General features: G+C 39.7%; 2 protein-coding genes across 4 annotated transcripts in view; one reads left to right on the top strand and one right to left on the bottom strand.

Annotated features, from left to right (window-relative positions):
• Nucleotides 1-3,397: 3,397 nt before the first annotated feature.
• Nucleotides 3,398-15,790, bottom strand: LOC137259934 (large ribosomal subunit protein bL9m-like). Its single transcript, XM_067797587.1, has 8 exons — nt 15,711-15,790; nt 12,986-13,087; nt 11,226-11,382; nt 10,039-10,154; nt 8,499-8,537; nt 6,654-6,755; nt 6,028-6,108; nt 3,398-4,498 (listed from the first exon to the last, which is right to left on the bottom strand). The coding sequence occupies exons 2-8, from the start codon at nt 13,079-13,081 to the stop codon at nt 4,373-4,375; spliced, it is 717 nt and encodes a 238-aa protein (XP_067653688.1). The 5' UTR covers nt 13,082-13,087; nt 15,711-15,790; the 3' UTR covers nt 3,398-4,372.
• A 705-nt stretch (nt 15,791-16,495) lies between these two features.
• Nucleotides 16,496-23,764, top strand: part of LOC137260098 (COMM domain-containing protein 4-like) — a 30,646-nt gene continuing 23,377 nt past the window's right edge. Inside the window, exons 1-4 of one of the 3 annotated variants that reach the window (XM_067797790.1) lie at nt 16,496-16,520; nt 18,290-18,361; nt 22,044-22,109; nt 23,207-23,246. In XM_067797790.1, coding sequence (XP_067653891.1) covers nt 16,518-16,520; nt 18,290-18,361; nt 22,044-22,109; nt 23,207-23,246 — 181 coding nt within the window. In that variant the 5' untranslated portion in view covers nt 16,496-16,517. Of the gene's footprint in view, nt 17,233-18,289; nt 18,362-22,043; nt 22,110-23,206; nt 23,247-23,764 lie in introns of all 3 variants that reach the window. The other 2 variants (XM_067797791.1, XM_067797792.1) reach the window with 2 other exon arrangements.

The following is a 23,764-nucleotide window of genomic DNA, read 5'->3' on the forward strand; positions in this document are numbered from 1 at the left end:
ATGTTCATCAAGGAAACAAGTAGAGCAGTGCTGATGTGTCCGTTGCGTGGGATGTGATCCTGCCCCATCTTGGACGCCACCAAGTAAAACTCTTCAATGTGTGATTGTTTCACGTTTGTTTCGTATTATATCTCATTTGAATCAACCCGAACTATCCATATTCTGGTTTGTGATATCGTTTCATTTACGGGATAAGTGTACTGAGTTTGACGAATTGGGGATGCACGGCGGTGGTTATATATACATGTACAGCCGCAAATTTAGTTATATCGGCGACACGTAAATTTGCGGCTTTGTAACCGCCGCCATACGTCCGCGATTCGTCAAGCACAGCACAATTATCCCCATTCTAATTCAGCTTGTTTTACGCTGGTTTTTCGTAAAAATTAAATCATTATTTAAAGCAGGTCAAAGTTCCTCTTGGTCAACGGTTTATCATATCGAGTCCCCCCCCCCCCCCCCCCCCCCAACACGTATGTTATGTGCACACTGACTAAAGCTGACAGACTGAATGATGAGTATACCATAGTGTTCCACTTAAAATGAATACACATGAAACCGACCTCTGGTTATCAGCAATGAGCGGTCAGATGCAAATGATGAAGGCCCTCTGATTCCTTAACCCCCTGGATGCCACAGGGACATATATGTCCTTCCTCTACATACCTCACTTGCAAGTCCATTAAAATTCTAAATATACCACGCATATATAAACACTTCACACTTTTGAATTCTGCGGAAAATTCCCTGTTTCTTGATACCATCCACTATTATCTCAGACCAAGCTAAAGTGCTTAAAATCGCCTTTCAAAATAGGCTTCATCGCACATGTCGCCATTTTTCAAACTGTACAAAATCGAGATCCACGGCGTTATTTGCAGTATGTTTTTAAATGTGAAAATCGGATAATTACTGGGAGTAATGAACTTCTAAAATAGCATATTAATGATCACTGACATCAAGTTTTCGTGTAACCAGTAATGGTAATTCTGAAACGTCACCGATGTTCCCAGAATCGGTTGGGATGGTTTCGAAAATACACTTACACGAACGCCGAAATGCGCTTTCCCCGATATTGGATAGTGTTTACAAAATCACGTTTCGAGAAAGCCGGTATTGAGACGCCTTTTACATCATGTTTACTTCATAGTTACCTGCGACAAATGCATCATTGAATTCCCCAAGCATCTTAGAATCAAATTACAAATGGTCTTTGTCACCAATACCAACTATCTAGACAAAACGAAACGAAATATACTTGGTATGAAAACGAACGCTGTGCTCGAAAGACAGTGCTTGACTGAAATGTAAACAAAGAAAAATTCCAATTTTACACTGCATAGCATTTTCGGAAATTTTCCAATATCCAGCAGTCTAATCATTGCTTACAATGGCTCAATACGCTTAGTATATTCAGTGGAAGAGTATCGTAGCAAGAAAAAGCAAACTGAAAATAGATACAATGAAAACATTTTGTAATTCATAAGAAACTGTCAAACTTTCAGTGCAGCGAGACGCCATGACTGACGCAAACGGTACTTATCGGCATTTCTTGCTTCTTCCGTCATTTACAACGTAAACGATAAGAACATATAACAATACACGGGTAGTCAGAATAATTCTGATAATAATTCTACTTACATCTCACATTCATATACAAAAGATCCCTGAATCAAGCAAAACGTCGTCGCAAATCCTGTGTACCCTTCTCAGCGAAGCCGCCATTTTGAAAAAAGAATCGGTCATCGGTAGTGATGTCACATGTCAACATTGTTGCACATATTAGGCAGTTTCTTTGAGGTGAAGGTCGGTTGAACAAGGGTAAACACAATGCCCATACCATTCCGATTGCACTTTTAGTATTGTGATGCATATTTTGCGCATCGTTCAGATACTTTTTAATGAAACTGATTTCAGTATCTACATATATCCATGTTCAACACCACATCACGTGTGGATATAAGGTATGCGTTTTTATTCTTTGAAAGCTTTTGATTGTTTGAATAATATTTACATGGGAAATTGACCCAGTAAGTATACTATACCACATTTTAAGCCTCTACACAAGTGTTGGAAGATCACACGTAGCCATAACTGCAACATGTGCTTCAGTTCCCATGATGTGCAATATTAAATACGTTGGGACAAATATTGCAGTTTCATATGAACAGGTTATTAAACAGCGATTTAATTCCAACTTACAAGTAAAAGTGATAATATTAATGAAAATGGTTTGTACATTTTATGAAATGTAGGGGCACACATACTACTATTTAAAGGAATTGTCTTGTTCATTGTATTGGTTTGTGTCGTTTTTATAGACAAAACAATTATGAATATTAATTGATGAGGTGCGAGTCTGTCAAAAACGTTTCATGATTCATTATCATTTTTTTTCGATAATAGAGTCAATTCAAACTGGATTAAAATATATCTGATGGCAGAATATCTAACTCAAACAATATTTATACGAAAATTGTTAAAAATTTATAAACCAGGTCGTGTCTTACTTTGGACAAACCTTACGTCCATATTCTAATACTTCTGTACTGAAAAAGTGAAATAATTTCATAATCATAAGAAGAAAAGTCTATTTCCTAAATGAATTTTCAGTGAATAGTCAGGTGTTGTGAAATTTTCATTTACGCTAAATTATTTCCAGACAGGTGCGCGTGTTGCTCACAATAAGATACGTAGTAATTGTTGATATATTCAGAACACTATTTCAGTGGTAAAACCACTCATTTTATATTTTGGCTAAAAAGTGTTGAATTCTGACACAGAAGCCGAGATCTTTTACACATTGAGTGGAAATAAGGTTACATATATACTAATCAGCAACCAGAGTCGTCTTTTTTCCGACGTCACAAAATGCACAAAACATGCCGTGACGTCAACTAAAATGTCGCATTATTTTCAGTAATTTCATTACCACAACATCATCACACCAGAGAAGCAACACCATCAAAACACCTAACATCACCGTAGCAACACAACCATAACGTGGTGATGTGGTGATGTTGCCATGGTGATGTGATGATGGGTTGTGTTGTTGTTGCTGTGGTGATGTGTTGGTGTTGCCATGATGATGTGGTTGTGATGTTGCTGTGGTGATGTGTTGATGTTGCCATGGTGATGTGATGATGGGTTGGAGGCCCAACGCCGGTTGTTATCATATCAGGCCGGCAGTTTCAAATGTGTGTAGGCCCTTATGGCCTTCAGTAAATTATCTGCCAGTTATTTTTCAGCCAGAATGTTTCCCCGTTCTTCTTTGTTAACTTTCGGGAATCATCCACAATCCTTCATATTAGAATAACTTATGCTTCTGCATAGGAATGTCAAAACCAGTCTAACAAATAAAAACTCATACACATGAAATAATTGACAAACAAAGAGATTCATTGAAAAAACACATTTGTATTCATGTTTCAACACAAACACCTGATACCTATCAGCAATGTACCTCCTGTTTGGGAAGATGGTTTGCTTCTGTCAACACATCACAAATTTGGTGAATGATCCATCCTCTGTCAGCCAGGGCTTGATAACCTATCTTCCCTTGACCCACAAGACACAACGGCTTCGCTTCGGAAGTGACATCTTGGCTGTTTCTCCCATCACTGACCTTTCTAACCTACTTCTCTCGGTCACAATCTTGAACACATCAACCAGTAAAAATGCCTTTTCTTATTGCGAGTTCAGGTACGAAGAACATGGCAAACCAGAATCTTTAACAACAGCCCATGATTAGTTCATGGAATCAGTGAAGTCTTCAATATGAGGGAAACATTTTGGTTGTAGGAGATATAGTATGAATGGGGACCAGAGTGCAAAATAGTTTCCAACTTTTGCTTGCCAGTCTGGCTAATTATGCATGAAAGTTACTAGCCAACAAAATATAATTCTCATTTTGAATGTGGAAACTAAACAAAAAATTACAAAAAGGTAATATACCATCATTTATCAGCACAAAATCTTTAAAACAGGTCAGAGAGAGTGGTATATTTTAAAAAAATTAGTCAATGAAAATTCACTAGTCAGTCAGGCCTGTGAAATTTACTGGCCCGATTGTAGCTTAACTAAGCACGGACTAGTGGATCAGCGACTATTTTGCTCTCTGATGGGGACAAGTTTTGTGCATTATCATCACCATCCAATGAAAATCAGTGATCCATGTTCCAGTTGTTAAAGTTGTTCCTGTTGTGATTAACAGAAGTGACGTCAGTGTTAATCACCTACTGTATTAGCAAAATGTGCTCAACATTCTCCAACATTCATCATCAACAACAGATGACACTTGTGGATCTTCTCAACAATTCCATGATGTTCTTGCAAAAAAGTATATGACTTATGATGTAATGTTCCCACACAACTAGCTGTTTTCTGGTTCTCTGGGCTTTGACCACACCGGTGGAAATGTTGGCAGAAATCCCTCACCAGGGTCTTTCTGAATGTGAAACACGGTACCCTTCACATGAACGGTTTCCATGTTATTCACCTGAAAATGTTCACAGTCAGTATTCAGTATGGATATATGAAGACATATTCTTGATCCATTGATACAGGTAAAAGATGAACTAAATATCGGCTGACTATCAATGATATCGGACACGTAACTTTGACCAAAAATGCCAAAAATGTCAGTAAGTAATGAATAAAGTTCAAATTGGAAAAACGAGTTCTATGAACAGTCAACATCTTTATTGAATGAGTGCAGGGTTTCAGCATAGCTATTAACACCGTTATCAAACAAGTATTGGTGTTAGTACCATGCTGAAATCCACTTATTGCAATAATGATTAAAAGAAATTGATTATACAAAGAACTTGTTTTCCTTCACATAAACAAGTACTATAATGCTTCGAAGAATTGAACATGCACTGTTTAATGTCACACTCAGCAATGTCCCAGATATATGACGGTGATTTGTAAACAAATCAAGCCTGGACCAGACAATCCAGTGATCAAAAACATGAGCATCAAATTTTGGGATACAATGCCTAACCAAGTCTATGATGTGTCTATCCTACCATGTGTCTATCCTACCATGTGTTACCTGATAGCCCTTTCCTGTTGTCGCCTCTTATGACAAGCGGTGTCCGAAACAGTTTACAGATTTTGTTAGCCAGCTTTTGCAAGCTATGCCTGAAAGTTTCTATTCCACAAAATAATTCACTAGCCCAAAACTGTCAACATGACACTGATTTCACCATTAAGCTGCTGATATGATTAACATTTTTTTCACCAGGACATAATGTTGCATTATCTTAAAGTGTATTGTAACTTAACAAGTCAAAGAGAGTGATGTATTGATACATACTCTTAAAAAAAGGGTAGGGGATCTGTACTTTCAATGTACGACTGTTAACATTGGGAGAGATATGGGATTGAATCCATGTTGACACAATAATCATGGATGTCTTGAAAATCCATCACCACATGGATTTCATTCAAAGCATGCTGTTTGTTCAGTTATCCCCCTTGCTAGGTGACTGGAGTATGACATGAAAATTTCAGGTTTACAATTTTTAGTCCGTAGTGAGTGATTTGACCCTGGAATACCTGACCATGCAGAGATGCAAGAAAATTATTGGAAAAAAAATGGTCTACAGTGATTTATCAACCTGAAAAGCGTCAAGATAATGACACCCCATGCACGTGTAGGAGGCTCCCACATTGTTCACATGCTGCCATGTATTGTGTTTCCGTGTGGTGATAATGTGAAATGATGCTGCATACACAAGATGAATGTCATTGTAACGTTCCCTTATGGGTTTTGTTTCTACCAGACTTCAAAGTTCAGGTTCCTCTATTTTTTTAAGAGTATATTTACAAAATGACCCTATGAAAATTCACCAGTTAGTCAGGCCAGTGACTATGAGGATTTACTAGCCTGACTGGATTTTCACTAGCCAACAGCTAGTGGGCCTGTGGCTATTTCACACACTGATGATAAGCGTGGGCTACTGAAGACCAATTCTAACCCAGACTCTCAAAGGTTTGAGCGTAGTAACACTAGTGATTCACCGTAATGCCGATTGTGATTTCCTGTGGCTCTGTGATGGCCTCTTCAGGCATTGTCAGACAGCCCTCCTCCACCTCAACTCCCTGAAACAACAAACTCTCATTATCAGCTGTCTGAAACAAGAGAACAGAATAAACTCCCTAAAAGAACATACAAACACAATCAAATTCTGAAACAAGCAAACACAACAACCTCGTTAACCAACATGGTAACACCCAAAACAAGTTCCACAAACCGACAATCTCAAGGTGTGCTGCGTTATCAACGTCTCGAAACAAACTACGATTCCACTTCAAACCCACACATGGCGAAAATGCATGCTTTTTGCATGCTCAAGAGACTATCCATGAAGTAAGTTGTTGTCAGGTGTGTTTTTGTGTACACAAACTAAAACCTAATAACCTCTGTAGTTACCTGTGCAGTAAATTAGTACAATGACTAAACAATACATTTGTGTGAACAAATCCTTTTGTCCATGTACAAATTTAGTGTAAGCTACACATTCTGAACGCCTTGGCGTTATGCCTTCAACTGGTGAGTCCAGTCATAGCACAAATATTCAGCACTGTGATTATTTCTCATCGTAAACAAACATTGGTCTACCCTGTAATAGTTTATACACCCTCACCAGCTTCCTCAGGGCGACCTTCACATTGGTTTTGCTGAGTGTCCATGACCTCTCTCCGTTCATTGGTACACGTAAATGCAGCCAACTCAGTTGTTCCAGTGTCTGTAACGACATCGCACATCAGGGTAAACGAGTTCCAATATACCTTACATGTTTTAAGACTGAATGATTTACGAATATTTAATGCAGGTACTTTCCATGAGGAGCTTATTAGCCACTAGTATATAACGGTGAAACGTCTTGTCAGGGAAACTGGGAAACATCTGGGTTTAAAATAACTTTGTAAGTCTGTTGTTATTGCATGTATGTTTATTGTGGGAGGAAAACTCAAATCCCGTATGTGGGAGGAAAACTCAAATCCTGCAGGTCTTAATGTACCACCTGTTGACAAACATAGCAATATGATCCAGGAAAACCAGGATTCAAACCTATAATCAGAGATTTTTTTAGCCTAGGGGTGGGTATTGCAGAGGATTGCGATATACTGTGATACAAAAACACATACTGCGATATGTATTGCCATATATTGCAAGATATTTTTTTGACAAACTGCTCATAACTGAATTAATGCCTTATTTATTTAGCAAGAACACAACACAATCACAATGCTTCATTAAGCTTTACTAACAGTAAAAGATTAATTACAAAACAAAAACCCTGAATGTTTTCAACTCAAATACTGCAATCCCGAGGCCTTTGCCATAGTATTCATGGGCACCACATAAAACTGTTTTTGGATTGCCATTTTACCACAAAGGCATAACTTTGGGTGTGAAAAACAGAATTTTTCTAAGATTTCCAAGTGTTACAAAGTTTTCGAAATGCATATCAAAATACCCGTTTCCGATCAGTGTATCACAATATGTATCGGTTTCATGTCTGAACCAGTAAATAAATAAGTAAACTGGCTATATTGTACAGCCCTAGATGTGCCAATGGTATGCACTATGTTGGTGCACTCAGCCAACATCTGCATGGCCAGTCATGAATCTGGACCAACAGTTAATGGATCCCTGCAAATCTTATGCAAGGGCTACTTTAAATTCCTCGACACTACATTCCCATGACAGCCTGCTTCTCCGAAACATATGGGACAAAACAGGATGGACGTGAGACGATGTGAGGGGGCTGAATGAACAAATGTGACAGTCCATGATTGCCATGGATGCCGTGCCAGATTTTCAAACTGTTCACAAATTTACATCAGTCACGCTAATAATGAGAAACCTGGTAGGCTGTTGTAAAATGAAGGGGGGGATCTCACTGCTGGCCAGAGTGCAGATTCATACTGCTGGCTAGGGTGCAGATTCTCACAGCGACGTGGGTGCAGATTCTCACTGCTGGCCAGAGTGCAGTTTCTCACAGCAGGCTAGAGTGCAGATTTTCACTAGAGGGTAAGGTGTATAGTAGCCAATTTGTCCCATTCCAACAGGGACCATCCAGGTGATGGTTTCATTGCTGGTGAGATACGGCATGTTGCTGTTTTCTCTGGCACTGCCTGGTGCAGCTGAGGCTGCCTTCATGCAGACGAAAGGACTTGATGTATGCCCCCATCAACATGTACTTCCTTTTTGGGGTCCATGCTTCATGCTGCTCTTGTCCCTCAGGATACAATGACTGCTATTCCTCATTTGTAACTGTACGCACAAGCGTGCTCCAAACCTGGCCAGCATCTTGACTGAACACGAAAAACATTTCAAAACATAGTGTACTGGGAACAGTGTTATTCTAGTACAAAGAAAGCAACTCTACATGAGTTGAAAACTTGTAATCCTATTTCCTTGACCTCCATACAACAATTGAGTAACAAAGCACAAGAAACTAAGGTTTGGCACCATGTCTCACCTGTCTTGCTGTGGGCGTGGCTTTAGTCTCATCCACTCTCTGGAAGAAACAACATTCATCTTTATCAGGATTACCATGGTAACAGATGACTAAACAATCTGATCAAACAGCAACATCTAATCAAGGAAACTGCACATCAAGTACCTAAATCCTAAATGTGCACTGCACGTCAAAGGTTCATGTCTATTTGTCATGGGAGTGAGTGAGTGAGTGAGTTTAGTTTTATGCCTGTAGCAGCAATATTCCAGCAATATCACGACACGGGACACCAGAAAATTGGCTTCAGACATTGTACCCATGTGGGGAATTGAACCCGCGTCTTCGGTGTGATAAGCGGATGCTTTAACCACTAGGCTACCCCACCACACTGTATCTTGTCATGGGTTAACATGGGCTTGAAAAACACAAAATGTCCAATCACTTGAAGAACCAAAAGAGACGAGAGTGAAATGCCTTCCTGAATTCTGTATCAGTTAAATTGATTCAGGGTTTCCAAGGATGGTCTTTACCAGGTGCCTCCATTTAATTTGAAGCAACTGCTAGTGATGAAGACTATGAGAAGGGCGCACTTTAATCAGTTACTGGGAAGGAAATCGAAAATGAAATATTGCAATAGCAACTGGTGACACCATCATTAAGTCATAAAATATATTTGAAAAATCAGTTTTAGGGTGACAAGAATGAGTGAGAGTACTTAGCTGTACCTCACACTCAGCAATATTCCAGCTATATGGCTGCTCTCTGTAATAATTAAGTCTGGACCCGACAATCCAGTGCTCAACAGCATGAGCATCAATCTTCACAACTCAGATACAATGACACGTGACAACCAGGTGAGCAAGTGAGACTACCCAACCCTATCAGTCACCTCTTACGATAAACATGGGTTACTGAAGACCATTTCTAACCCAAACAAAAAAAAGGAAAAAGCAACAGACAGCACATAACTGATTCCATGCAGCAGCTTCCATGGTTACAAGACATTTCAGCAGACAACTTGTCTCACAGATTCTGACATTCAAAGTGAGTATGTCATAAGTCAATCTTAATCAAATGTACTTTGGCAGAAAAAATAAAAACGATTAACTAATGAAACGAAAAAGTGATTACTGAGTTAATTATTATCATAATAAGTCATCCTCTATAGTGCACATATAGTCTCTATTCACCAATTGATAGCTCACAGTGCTTAATCAGAATCTGATTATTAATACCCCAAGCTGTGTGTAGGGTGCTGAAAGGTTATAGTCACATGACTTTATCTAAACAGGTACCTATTTTCTGCTGGGTGAACAGAGGCTATTTTGAACAAACTCACTTGCCTAAGGTGAGACCACATGTGTCACTTGTGCTTTCAGGTGGCGTAGGACCCCAAGTCTAGAAGCTCTAAGGAAACAAGCTGCCAAACATGGTCACCCATCCAAGGACCTGTCCGAGCTTGACGTTGCTGAACCAAACTGATATGGGACCTGAACTGCACAGGACCACATGCCCCTACATAAACATAGTAGGCAGAAGAATATGATCTGAGGACACATACCTCATCCCCCAACTCAGCCAGGTTCTCTGGGGAGGCGTACGTTGCCTGGGTAGGGTATAGCTTGTTCCTGAACAGACTTCTGTCCACACTGATCACACTTCCCTTCACTCCAACACCTGACAGGGAGAAGTAAACATACCTTTCAACAGGTGAGTGAGTGAGTTTAGTTTTACGCAATATTCAGCAATATTCCAGATATATGGTGGTGATCTGTAAATAATTGAGCCCGCAGCAGACAATCCAGTGATCGACAGCATGAGCACTGAACTGTACAATTGCTAACCAATGACGTGTGTCAACCAAGTCAGCAAGTCTGACTACCCAATCCCATTAGTTGCCTCTTACGACAAGCATGGGTTAATAAAGGCCAATATTTTAACAACAGTTTGAAACAGTTTCAATATGTACGACAACTTTTGTTCATTTATGTATTTCTTATTTCACTATATATGACACTTAAACGAGTTCCTGCAGATTATGATTGAGAGTGCTGATTTGTAAGTGTCCGATTTGAAAATAAATACTGGGGTTCAAAAATCCCATAGGCCGATGCCCAGGACAAGTCAGTTTCAATATTGGGCAATCAATTAATGGTATCCTTACTAACATCAAACACCATCCATGTGGGAATCAAACCAAGGCCTTCGACATGATGGGCGAACGGTTTAGCCACTAGGCTACCCCCCAACCCTAAGCTACTCCCCCCAACCGACCTACCCTCCTGGGTGCAGCATAAAACAACCACAAACAGAGGCAATCACATCATGAAACTTATTTCATGATCTTGCTATAACTTCAGTCGTGTATAACAACACTCTGGGCCACTCTACTGGGGATCAAATTTTTTTGGACCTTAAGAAGTTAACTTCCCACTCACCCTGATTTTTCTGACATACTCATGATAATGAAACTACGAAAGAATAAATCAATGAAGTATGCGATGTTAATGTTTACTGGACTATTTACCAAAAAGTGATAAATAGCAGAGGAAGATAACCCTACTTTATTATTATAGCTACATTTTTTGCAGATATGAAATACAATCCAGGTTTATTTGCAATTCGAAACTATAACTGTATATTTTCTAGTAGCCGACAGACAAGAAAGATACCATTATTTGATTGCCAAAATGCCGGGGCGTCAGGCTATGGAATTTTTTAACCCCTGCTCTTTAAGTAGGTACCAACCCTTAATATCCTGCAGCAGAATACACTTGATGGGTGGAGCAGGCTTGCTGTGTACCCTTTCCTTCAGTCTGTATACACGGTGCTTGTTCTTTAGACGGGGCATCTGTCCCACCTTGCCTAGCTGCGTTGGATATACTCGCTCCACCACCACCGTTGACTGTAGCATAAACACACGACATTACTTATAACAGATGTTTGGGATTACACTGTTTAAGTAAAGTACAAATTCTAGTACTATTTTAGGTGAGTCCCATCCCGGATTGTGCAATCACAGCACTCAGAATGTTCTGTCCTATAAGGATACACCTTGAGAATGGCTGCAATTGCTTTACATTGCGAGTCATGTGGAGTGCAGCAACGTCATTTGAAAATTAAAGTGTGTGTTGCTTGGTGCATATAACCAACACTCCTGTTTATGTAAGAAATACTCAAAGATGCCAAAGCCAAAGGATCAAAACTTGTTGTTTGATCATAAAACTAGATGTGAGCTACATACTGTAAACTGTCTTATTTCCGCGCCTTTAAATTTTCAGGAGTGATGGTCACTAAACCTTTTCGCGCCTTCTTAATTTCGCTAGGTGATCTTGTTACAAGGGAGTCTCTAAATGTTTTTGCACGACATGTAGGTGCGTGACCATTGAGCTGTTATAAAATAAACAGATTTGCGAAATGATCTAACAACAGATTAATGTAATTGATTTTAGAATTAATCCTTTTTAAATAGGTGTTAGAGCAATGAAAATAGAACGTGATTGAGCCATGTTAATCCAGATTAGCCCAATGGTGACACGTGATTGAGCAATGACACCTGTATTGTTTTTGTGTCTTTGACGTGACTGAACAGCGTGTATGATATATCTATATTATCGCATGTATTTATTCTTACATCGTGAAGTCTGATGCAAAGTTCGCGAAAATTAAACGGCTGCGAAAATTTGGCTGTTTACAGTACTCAAAATCACGATGGATTCTGAGATAGATAACTAAGACACTTCAAGAATGAAGTTTTAATTTCACAAACAGCAAATCAGCGTTACATTTCTTCGTGTCATCTCTCTTTGGTGAAAACTTATTCAATTCATGAAAATATGTTTTTATCTGTCTATACGAATTCAATCAATTTTCTTCAAATTTCGTAGAATTTCTAGTGCAATCGTATTGGTGTAGTGCAATCGTATTGGCCTCTCTGAAGGCTCTGTATGTCAGTTTCCTCTATATTACATATAACTGATTCTTTACAGGCTTATGAATATCAATCACATTGAAATCAAGACACCTGGAACCAGCAGTGAAGACTTGACTTGGTCTTCTGTGGAACGTTGGGCTCATAACACAGAGTTCTACCTTTTCAGGACATTATCTTAGCTGAATAATATATTTATAAAAATTGCCTGTATAACGAAAAAGACAGTTAGCAGGCAAGTTGCACTGTTACTATGGAACTAGTGTAGTACTGTGAGTATCAGATCAGTGATTTTTTTTATAAAATCATTTCCATTATATGTAAGTTGGTTTTGATTAGGTATGACATCAGGCAGTAAATACCTGCTTAATAAACTTACTTCATGACATATACTTACGTGAGTAAAATCACTGAAATAATCACATATCTGAAAGCAGTGGGTAACAGAAAATGAATTACCCACTCAACATTCGTGATACCCACTCCAAACAAGTGGGTACAGTACCCATGTGAGCTATATCTTATCTGGAGCTCTGATTCAAACTTTATTGAGGACATTCTCCTCTGAATATATTACCCGAGTCTGTGCCACATTGAGACATGGAGCCCCTCTCACTGCTGACCTCAATAGCTGACCTGACTCTTTCACTGCCTGGAGGCTGCTCCTCAACATCTTGACCTGTAACCATTGCAACCAGCATCAACAAACTGACAAAGTCTGTTAGTAAAAGGTAAAAGGTAAAAGGTTGTAGATTGCAATGTGACCAACATTTGTTTCTCTGGGGCAAGTGGTTGGTTAGAAATCCCACCATGTCTGCGTTCATCCAGCGATGAAAAGATACAAATTAAGATAAGATGACTAGCATTAGATGGTAAATCTGCAGATAACTTCCCCTCAACACCTTTGGTTGTTTTCTCTGCATGGAGCTGAGAATGACAAATCATGTGTGATCCATAGAGCAGCATAATAACAATCCATCACTTGGAGCATCCTTGATGACCTCAAGGGTATACATTACACTAAATCTCCACTAGTACATTAGATGCATATACACAAAAGTGTATTACTTCCCTTTGCTACCATTTTATCCAATCAGATGTCTACGCTTGGAAGTTGAGCAACCAATCACAAGGCGTCTATCACAACTCACTTCTTTTATCTAATTAATTAAACTTGGCAACACAAATATTGCAGAGATACTGAGAAAGTTAGAGGTGGAAGTGCTTGCATACATCTTTCTAAGGTTTCATACTGATCAATTTGCCTGTATGATTTTTCTCCTATATCGAAGTCACACAGTGAGCAAACCTTCATGGCTGTGGTCGCTATAATTGTTGACAATGACAATTTGTGTTTTAAAGGCTGATCTGATTGGCTTCTGTGAGAAAGGAGACTCAGCTAAGAGATTATTGGGCTGAGCTGTAGATGCACCCATGTTAGAGTGAGTGAGTGAGTGAGTTTAGTTTTACGCCGCATTCAGCAATATTCCAGCTATATGGTGGCGGTCTGTAAATAATCGAGTCTGGACCAGGCAATCCAGTAACCAACAACATGAGCATCGATCTGCGCACTTGGGAACCGATGACATGTGTCAACCAAGTCAGCGAGGCTGACCACCCGATCCCGTTAGTCGCCTTTTGCGACAAGCATAGTCACCTTTTATGGCAAGCATGGGTTGCTGAAGGCCTATTCTACCCCGGGGCATTCACGGGTCGCACCAATGTTAGAAGTGGAGATTTATTGAAATGTATACCCTGGAGATCATCCAGGATGCACTAAGAGCTGTCATTGTAATACTTCTCTTGAGAATGTAATCTGCAAAATTTCCCCTTATATTTTCAAACAGAAATTTTAATGCAAATAATGTTTAAAGACGTATGTGAAGACTAACAACATGTGATACAAGTACATACCATATGGTGTTACACAGTTAGGGTTTAACAGTGTTCAAGTTTATACAAAAAGCTTCAGCCACATGTTTCACACAAATAAATGTTCATTTCATTAATGACATTTCCTATCTGCATTTTGCATTACATTTCTAAATTAGTTCCTTATTTCTCATAATACTGAAATGTCACATCGTCCATTTTGATGTGGGGATTTTAGCAAAACTTGGAATTCCACAGTCTTATAAATAGTGATCTCACTAAAATGCCATGTGAAGGTCTGGAGCAGGTGACTGAAAACAATTTTTCTGCAAGGAAAGAATAAAATAAACTAAAGTTTTCTCAGCCACTTTGACTTGCAATTGATGATAACATTTTACAACAGGGGGCTATGCCCATACCTCCCTAGAGACCAAGCCCTTAGATGCATGCACATGCAATATTTTTGGAATGCAAGGTTTTTTCCTACTGGTTTACACATTTCTGTTTATAAAAGATGAGGGGAAATTCATATGTGCTTGTTATACTTTCAATGGTAGACATTGAAAGCAAAGGGATATAGTGCTGGGGCTTGTTTTGGATTATAACATGGGAGAGACTTATCAACGCTGTCACAAAACCATCTTGGAAGGAAATCTTAACATTGCTGACATTAGATTTGGTCACTAAGTCTGATATTTTGCGTCCCGCCCTTTGACTTTAATCCTGTACAACAAAGATGGCAGTAGATTATCGTATCGTCAAGTATTCGTATCACACGGCCTAAAAACCATGGCTAATCCCGTACAACAAAGATGGTAGTAGATTATCGTATCGTCAAGTATCCGTATCACACGGCCTAAAAACAATTTCTAATCCTGTACAACAAAGATGGTAGTAGATTATCGTATCGTCAAGTATCCGTATCACACGGCCTAAAAACAATGGCTAATCCCGTACAACAAAGATGGTAGTAGATTATCGTATCGTCAAGTATCCGTATCACACGGCCTAAAAACCATGGCTAATCCTGTACAACAAAGATGGCAGTAGATTATCGTATCGCCAAGTATCCGTATCACACGGCCTAAAAACAATGGCTAATGCAGTAACAGCGCTCTCTACAGTCTACTGTCTCGCCGTCTCAGTGAGCGGTGGATGTCAGACTGTAAAAGTAGCTCTGATCACCTGATGTTTCCAAACGTGAAAGTGAAAATCCAACGCTAAGAGTTCCACAACCCCCGACTGAAATGTGTTCCATTTAATATGATTATTTCTGTGGGGTTGGGGTTAAGGTTAGACTTTATATTATGTCAGGATTTGGGTTAGGATTAGGTTCAGGATTGGCTTTCTATAAAATCATCTATTCCCAGGCATTCCATGTCTGTCTTAACTTCAATCACACAAGAACCAAATGCCGCAACGTGCCATACCAAACTGTCAACGACTTCGACTTCTTAAACCGGAAGCAAATGACATGCTGTCGTAGGACCGCAGTCAAAATTAGAGTGACTGCCCTTGATTTATTTTTGCCACCAGGCGTGCAGAGACCTAAAATTCTCATTGCAAGAGCTTGAGGAAATATATCAAGACTCAGATTATCTCCAAATTTTACTACTAGCTATGACATGCTAAATATACTAGATGAATTAATTCTCTTTTATTCAAATCAGAATGCCTTAAAGAACACACAGACCTTACTCTTCATAACATTACCGATCATTCCCCGTTATAAGTATGATTATTAATGGATTCTTACAAACAAGACCAAAATACATCTCTTTTCCTCTCTTTCTTCATTTCTAGTATTTATTTATTAAAATATTCTTGGGCTATTGTTTTCATTGACATATTCGCTGCTGGATTATATTTTCTATAAACTGGTTCTTTTATTGGTTCACGCATGCGAGCATACGAGACTAGTTTTCCTGTCTTCAAGCGCCTTCGCTTTCGATATGTTCATATATTGGTATTAGGATAGCAGACCAGTCTACAAGTTTACAAAAACCCAGTCGAACAGAGCGTCACCTAACACTCGGACGAAACCATAAACTTTGAATAATGTTAAATTTAATTTTGTGATTTCAAGAAAGATCACTATGTGTGTGAAAATAATAAGAACATAAAACGTACATTGCATGCAAATGGAGCCGCTACAATCAGAAACCATATGATAGATCTCCGCCACAACATCACAAACAACGTAAAGTTTAGATTGTCCGGTATTTAATATTACAAAGATGGTGGGTGTTGTCTGCTATTGATACGAATGCCTATTTCTTTCTCCTTTACGTTTTTCAAAATCAAAGATGGTAGGACTGTGATATGTTCATGCAACATAATTAGTTTGAAACGAATGTATAGTAGGACTGACTTTATTGCCAATGTTTTGTGAAATTAGCAAACCTTTCCAATATAACTGTTTCTCAGTGAGGTGTCACATGACTTCAGGTTTTAGTTATTGCAAGTGTTTAAAACCTTGCATCTTAAATTATGTACAGAAAGATAAATCACAGTTAAATCGTTTTCGAGAAGCATTCTTGAAGCTGCTCATCATTTTCCTAAATATTTAAAGAACCGATGTTCCAACAGTCGTGCAGCCCCTACCATGCTGATTATCACTGTCACCAGTTACCACTTAGCGTCCGGAATTCCACAAACTTTACGACCAGGATAATCTCCTTGGATTCTCAGATTGAAAGAAAAACCAAAACCTTGCCTCTAGCAAATAACTCTACCTGTAAAAGTATCTACTTCATATAAAGCAATTATATGTGCACATGGCCTTGTAACACCCCCCAAAACCCACCAAGGTATATAGTGCCACTAACAGGTTTTTTCTTTTATATAGTCCTTTTATATAGTTTTTAGTGTTACAAACCCCAGTGATTATGTGTGTAACTACACATATTGTTCTGGGAACATCCAAGCGTACGACATATTCAAAATCCAAAGGTATTACTGGGCAAAAATTAGTGCTGGTATGTAGGTGATGCTAGCTGAGCAGTGTCAAATACACTCCGTAATTATGTGTCAGGAGACTATTGATATGAGTTCTATGACACAAAACATTGATTTTCAACCCCTGTGGCACAATATGAGTCATTACTGCAAGATATACTGATGTAGGAACAGAAAATAAGAACTTGTTCAAGAACCGGTTCATGTAGAAATAGTCTAGAATTTCCTGGTTCACTATAAATCCAACATCTGTACAGTGCCAAGAAGTCTGTATGTTTCTCTCATGTAGTATCACATCTTTGGAGTCAACGACTGACTCGGGATTAAAGTTGATTTGCAATATGGGAGACAAACTTTGCTCATGTACGAGGCACTGCATCAGGATTGTAATCATACTTCATCCATGTTGCTTGGACACATATTGGGCCACGGTTTCAGCATATCAAAATGACTGTAATGTGCATGTGTTTTTGATTATCACGTATGAGCTTCAACTGAGTTTGTTATGATGAACTTCCATATACTGACACTCTTGAAGCTCCAGGTTAGAGACCCATGATGGCCTGGGGTAAATTAGGTCTTCAACAATGCATACTTGCCGTAAATGTTGACTATGGTTGTCGTAAGTAAGAGGCAACTAACAGGATCGGGTGGTCATGGTCGCAGACTTGGTTGACATGTCATCGGTTCCCAATTGCACAGATCAATCCTCATGTTGTTGATCACTGGATTGTCTGGTCCAGACTCTATTATTTACAGACCGCCGCTATATAGCTGGAATATTGCTGAGGATGGTGTAAAACTAAACTCACTCAATCACTCTCTCCGGGTTAGAACTGACCTTCAGTAATTGTCATAAGAAGCTACTAACTGGATCATGTCAGACTCGCTGACTTGCTTGACACATGTCACTGTATCCCAATTGCGAAGGTCGATGCTCATGATACTGATCATTGGATTGCCATATTGATGAGTGCAGCATTAAACAACAACCACCCAGCCAGCTACGTAACTTTTGGATTTTTTGTATTCTTCATTATTTGTATTACAGAGGTTCAGATTCTGTGGGGACCTTGACTGTCCAGACTGGGTTCTGGCAGAAATCAGCACTCTGTCCAAAATGGTGAGTTGTGTATTTTTGTGTTTTAAATGATATTGAAAACCTGTACTGCCTTATTTGGTTTAATTTAATTTTATTTTCTTGTTTGATGTTTTCTTATTTTCAGAGGGATACAATGTAAAGCGTTGAAAGCAATTTCTTTTAGTTTGTCCTGGCTATCTGCAAAGTAAGCTAAAGCTACCAGTTTAATAGCATATATTAATTCCTATTTTTCGACGTGGAATTAATTATTAATACAAGACACTATTATGGATGACAACTTCTTTAATTCTTTTAACACGACGTTTCAAGGCTAATTCTTGCCCCTTCATCAGGTGGATAATGAACATAGGTAACATAGCAGAATATATATAGGTATACATGAAGCCAGAGAGGTAAGATGTATATACAAGCACATAAATGTAATTAGGTATGTACAATCACAGAGGAGAGATGAAAGGAGGAAAGTTTTAACAGTACATAGTTGTTTACACAGCTGATAGATTGAGAGTCTATGAGTCCTTGTTAACACACCAGGCAGAGGGTAGGTACACGCCTTGATCTCTGTTGATCTGAGGTTCTAATCTTCTGATGTTGATTGCTTCCCAAAGCTTCCTTCTCCGCCAATCACTGATGTTGGAAGCCAGGATCTCGGTGTTTTTCCAGTTGATGGAGTGGTTTGGATAGTTGACAATGTGTTCAGAGAGGGCCGATTTCAGATCTAATTTTCTTACTGAAGTTTGGTGCTCTTTGAGTCTGATGTTGAATGGTCTGCAGGTTTCACCTATGTAGCTGCTGCCGCAATCACAGTTTATCTTGTAGATGCAGCCTTTGGGGTTGGGGTTGGTTTGATCACTGCCTCCTCTTCCATTTGCTCTAAGGATGTTTTTCAATGTCTTATCAGAATAAAAGGTCACATCAACACTGGCAGTTTTTCTGAGAAGTCGGCTGATTTGATGACTTATCTTTCCTTGGTATGGAATGTTGACTCGGATGGGTGCAGGCTCAGGTTTAGGGAGGCGGTCGTTCTGATGCTGGAGAGTTGTGGCTATAGTCTGGTCAACGAGTTGTTTTGGGTATCCATTGAGGGTGATGAAAGTTCTCTTGAGGTGGTCAATTTCGTCTTGGAGGTGGGCTGGGTCACAGATGGCTTTGGCACGTCTGGCTGGGGTGGAGACTATGGCTTGCTTTATTTGTGGATGGTGGTTGGATAGGTAGTGGATATACTGGTCAGTGTGGGTGGGCTTTCGATATTCATTCGGAACGATTCTTTCAGATGAGTTGTCAAGGGATACGTCTAGGAATGGCAGCTTGTGTTGGGCTTCTACTTCCATCGTGAACTGGATGCGGGCGTGTTGTTTGTTAAGGTGGTCAAGGAGTTCTGCAGGGTTCTGGTTGGGATCAAGGATAGTGAAAGTGTCATCAACTTTTCTATACCAACATAACGGTTGGAATGGCGATGTAGATAGGGCAGATTCTTCAAAGCTGGTCATGAAGATTTCAGTTATCAGCGGAGAGAGAGGTGAGCCCATGGGTAGGCCATGGATCTGCTGGTAGATGCTGTTCTGCCATGTGAAGTACGAGGTCTGGAAACAGCTAGACACAAGGTTGATGATACTGTCAATGGTGAGTTTGGTGTCAAGGGTGTCAATACAACTAGTTAACTTAGCACGGAGAAGATCAAGAGCTTCAGGTAGAGGGATGTTAGTGAACAAATCAACAACATCATAGCTGACCATACGGCCAGATAACTTAGCGTCCAAGAGTTTTTTCACAAAGGATGAGGAGTCACTGATGAAGGATTTACCTTCCTTCCCCAAAGGGGCAAGCAATCTGGCAAGGAATTGGGCAGTGTTATAGAAGACTGACCCTCTGGAACACACAAGGATTCTAGTTTTTACAGGTTGTTTGTGAATCTTAACGGTTGCACGAGCATATGGAGATTGGCAGATTATACACACTGTCATTAATCTGGTTGCTGTCATGGAGAGTTTTGAGAGTTTTCTTGTGCTGGCGTTCAAGTTTGGCGGTGGGATCTTTGGGCAGGATCTTGTAGGTCGAAGTGTCACTGAGAGTTTTATTCACAAGGTCATGGAAATCAGGAGTGTCCATAATAACGGCTGCCTTGCCCTTGTCTGCCTCGGTGATGGTGATGTTCTTGTCGTTGCGGAGCTCGTTGATGGCTTTCCATCTCTTGTGGTGACAGGTTGCTGCGTTGCTTAGGAGACTGCTTAATGAGGTCTGCTATCTGGTGCCGGAGGTAGTCAATGTTGCCGTTGGGAGCCAGTTGTTGTAGGCCGCTCTCGATGCCGGTGATGTACTCGTCAGTTTTGATGGTACTGCAGGTGGGGACGAACTTCAGGCCTTTACAGAGGAGGGATGTCTGGGCAGCGGTCAGTTGTTTGGAGCTCAGGTTGATGACAGTTTTCTTGGTGTAGGTTTCATGACTGATGGTTTTGCCGATGGGTTTGGATGCTGTCTGCTGCTGGAGGTTGTTGAACTTTGGCGTTGTTTAATCTTGTCATTGAGGGAGGCGTTGTTCATGGTAGTCAGGGACTGGACTTTCTGTAGGAGGTCAGGGCTGAGGGTGGACTCTAAGTCAGCTGAGGTCTGGCGAAGGTTACTCTCCAGGCATGCTTTCTTCCGTCTGAGTTGTTGTACTTGGACCTAATTGGAATTAATTATTGATTGTGTGTACAATCATCCTCGATATCTCCAGGGTATACGTTCCGAAAAGTCTCCACTATACCCTGGATGCATCTACGGCTCAGCCCGATAAATTTATTACCTCCCTTGGCTGGCTTTTTATCCAATCAGGTGTCTACGCTGAGAAGTTGAGCGAACCAATGACAACTCACTTTCGCTTTTTAAATTCTGTAACCGATTAAACTTGGCAAACAAACCATGCGTAGGTTCTCTGAAAGTACTGGATGGATTTCTTGCATATGTTTTAAAAAAGGTTTCGGACCTATAAAGTTGCAAGTATGATTTCCGCAAATTGTGAGTCGCACGGCGAGCAAACCTTCACAGCTGCAACTGCTACCTTTGTTGACACTGGCAAGTTCGGTTAGAACGGCGACTACTCTGATTGGCTACTGTGAGAAAGCGGAGTCAGCAACGGGAGGTGATAAAATTATCGGGCCGACCCGTAGATGCGTCCAGGGTATAGTGGAGACTTTTCGGAACGTAGACCCTGGAGATATCGAGGATGGTGTACAATAAGCCACTGTACATATCCATGAATGTCTTCAGAGGGTTTTTGACGACATGTTGTGACGTGTAATCATTCTAATATGGCATTGACATCACCATTCCCTACTCAGAGTTTTTCGTGTCCATCAAAATATACTTTTATGTACCAGTTTAATGTGTGATCAAGATATTATGTGTGTTTTATCTCCTAAGAAATTTATGCATGTCATATTTTGGAAGAACATCCCCATGTCCTTGGTACTTTATATTTTTTGATGAACTCATGAAGATCTGGCATAGAATTAGTCCTCGGTAATCTGTACATGTTTTAGAGGCGTCTGAAAGGATTGGTTGGTAAGATTTGACATGGTTGACATATTATCATGTCCGAACAGATTGATGTTCATGATGTTGATCACTGTATTGTCTGGTCCAGACTTGATTATTTACAGACTGTTGCCATATGGCTGGAATATGACTGAATGTGGTGTTAATGATGATGATTGCTTTCCAGACATCTGTGAAAATGAAGCTTCTATGTGCCCAGGTCATCAAGGATATTCTAGGGTCAGGGCTAGACGTAAGTACGGTATACTCCTTTCAGTAGTAATGGTTATTGGAATTAGATGATTAAAAATAACTCTTTTAAAATCAGGAGGCACTCATCAAAAGCAAGGGACACAAAATTTACAAGCATGTTGACTTTGTGAGAATCTTTTAAGTTTACAAGGTTCAGGAGAATTAATTAAGGGCATGTCACACGGTTCTTCATGTCACACGGTTCTTCATGTCACACAGTTCTTCATGTCACACGGTTCTTCATGTCACACAGTTCTTCATGTCACACGGTTCTTCATGTCACACAGTTCTTCATGTCACACGGTTCTTCATGTCACACAGTTCTTCATGTCACACGGTTCTTCATGTCACACGGTTCTTCATGTCACACAGTTCTTCATGTCACACGGTTCTTCATGTCACACAGTTCTTCATGTCACACGGTTCTTCATGTCACACGGTTCTTCATGTCACACGGTTCTTCATGTCACACAGTTCTTCATGTCACACTTGAAATGCACATGAAGTAATCACTTGAAGCATAGACTCAATGTATGTTGTGCATTTTACTAAACCAATGATAGTCACACATACTATCGATGCATCAGTAGGTTTCCATTTCTGCCATCGAGTAAATGTTATCAAAGATTTAACAATTGCAGTCCATCGATAGATAGTTTGCTGGATCGTAACAGCCCTGTAGTTATCCATGAAGTTTGTCTGGATTATACATTCAGGATGGAATAGGCCCTCAGCAGCCCATGCTTGCCATAAAAGGCGACTATGCTTGTCGTAAGAGGTGACTAACGGGATTGAGTGGTCAGGCCTGCGGACTTGGTTGACGTCATCAGTTCCCAATTGCGCAGATCGATGCTTATGTTGTTGATCACTGTTGATCGTCTAGTCCAGACTTGATTATTTACAGACCGCCACCATACAGCTGGAACATTGCTGAGTGTGGCATAAAACTCAACTCACTCACTCACTAAGTTGTTCTTAGTAGACATTAATGGAGGATACAAGACTCCTGTGTGCGTGGAATATATTGGATATATTAGATATCTGTCCACCAGTGTTTATCATTGTGTTGTTACATGCACTGCGTTTTATACACTGCAGTATGACAAAGTCTACAAGCTGACATCAGATGCAAAATTTGGTGAGATATTTCTTTTATACTGTATCTCTTCTCCTTATATGACTTTTATCATTTACTGAACTCATAGCCATAATCTTTTCAATGTTACGAATTTGTTTTACAATACATCAGTTCATGTGTAAACACTAACTTTAAACAGTACGAAATATTTTTCGAAATTTAGTTTAGATTGAAGGAAGTGGCATAGTTGGGGCATATGCACTCACATTAGCTTCATATTGATACAATAAAAGAATTTTTATCCCTTACAACTTGTCTAAAATAGATAACTAAAACTTCGAGGCGAACAGCTTCCAAACAGAGAACACTTGCTATGTAGGGAATGTAAACATTTGCTTTGTACAACTAAAACTCTCTCACATGGTGTTTTTGGTGTTTGCCGAAGTGGTTTCAACCACAAGTAACAGGATATTTGTACAGACATAGCACTATGGGATTTACTTGAAACCCAGTGTTTAGCCTGTACAGGGAACTTAGTCGATTTAAATGAAATGTTACATTAATTCTTTTGAACTTTT

The sequence above is a fragment of the Haliotis asinina genome, chromosome 13, assembly GCF_037392515.1.
Source record: "Haliotis asinina isolate JCU_RB_2024 chromosome 13, JCU_Hal_asi_v2, whole genome shotgun sequence".
NCBI lineage: Eukaryota > Metazoa > Mollusca > Gastropoda > Lepetellida > Haliotidae > Haliotis > Haliotis asinina.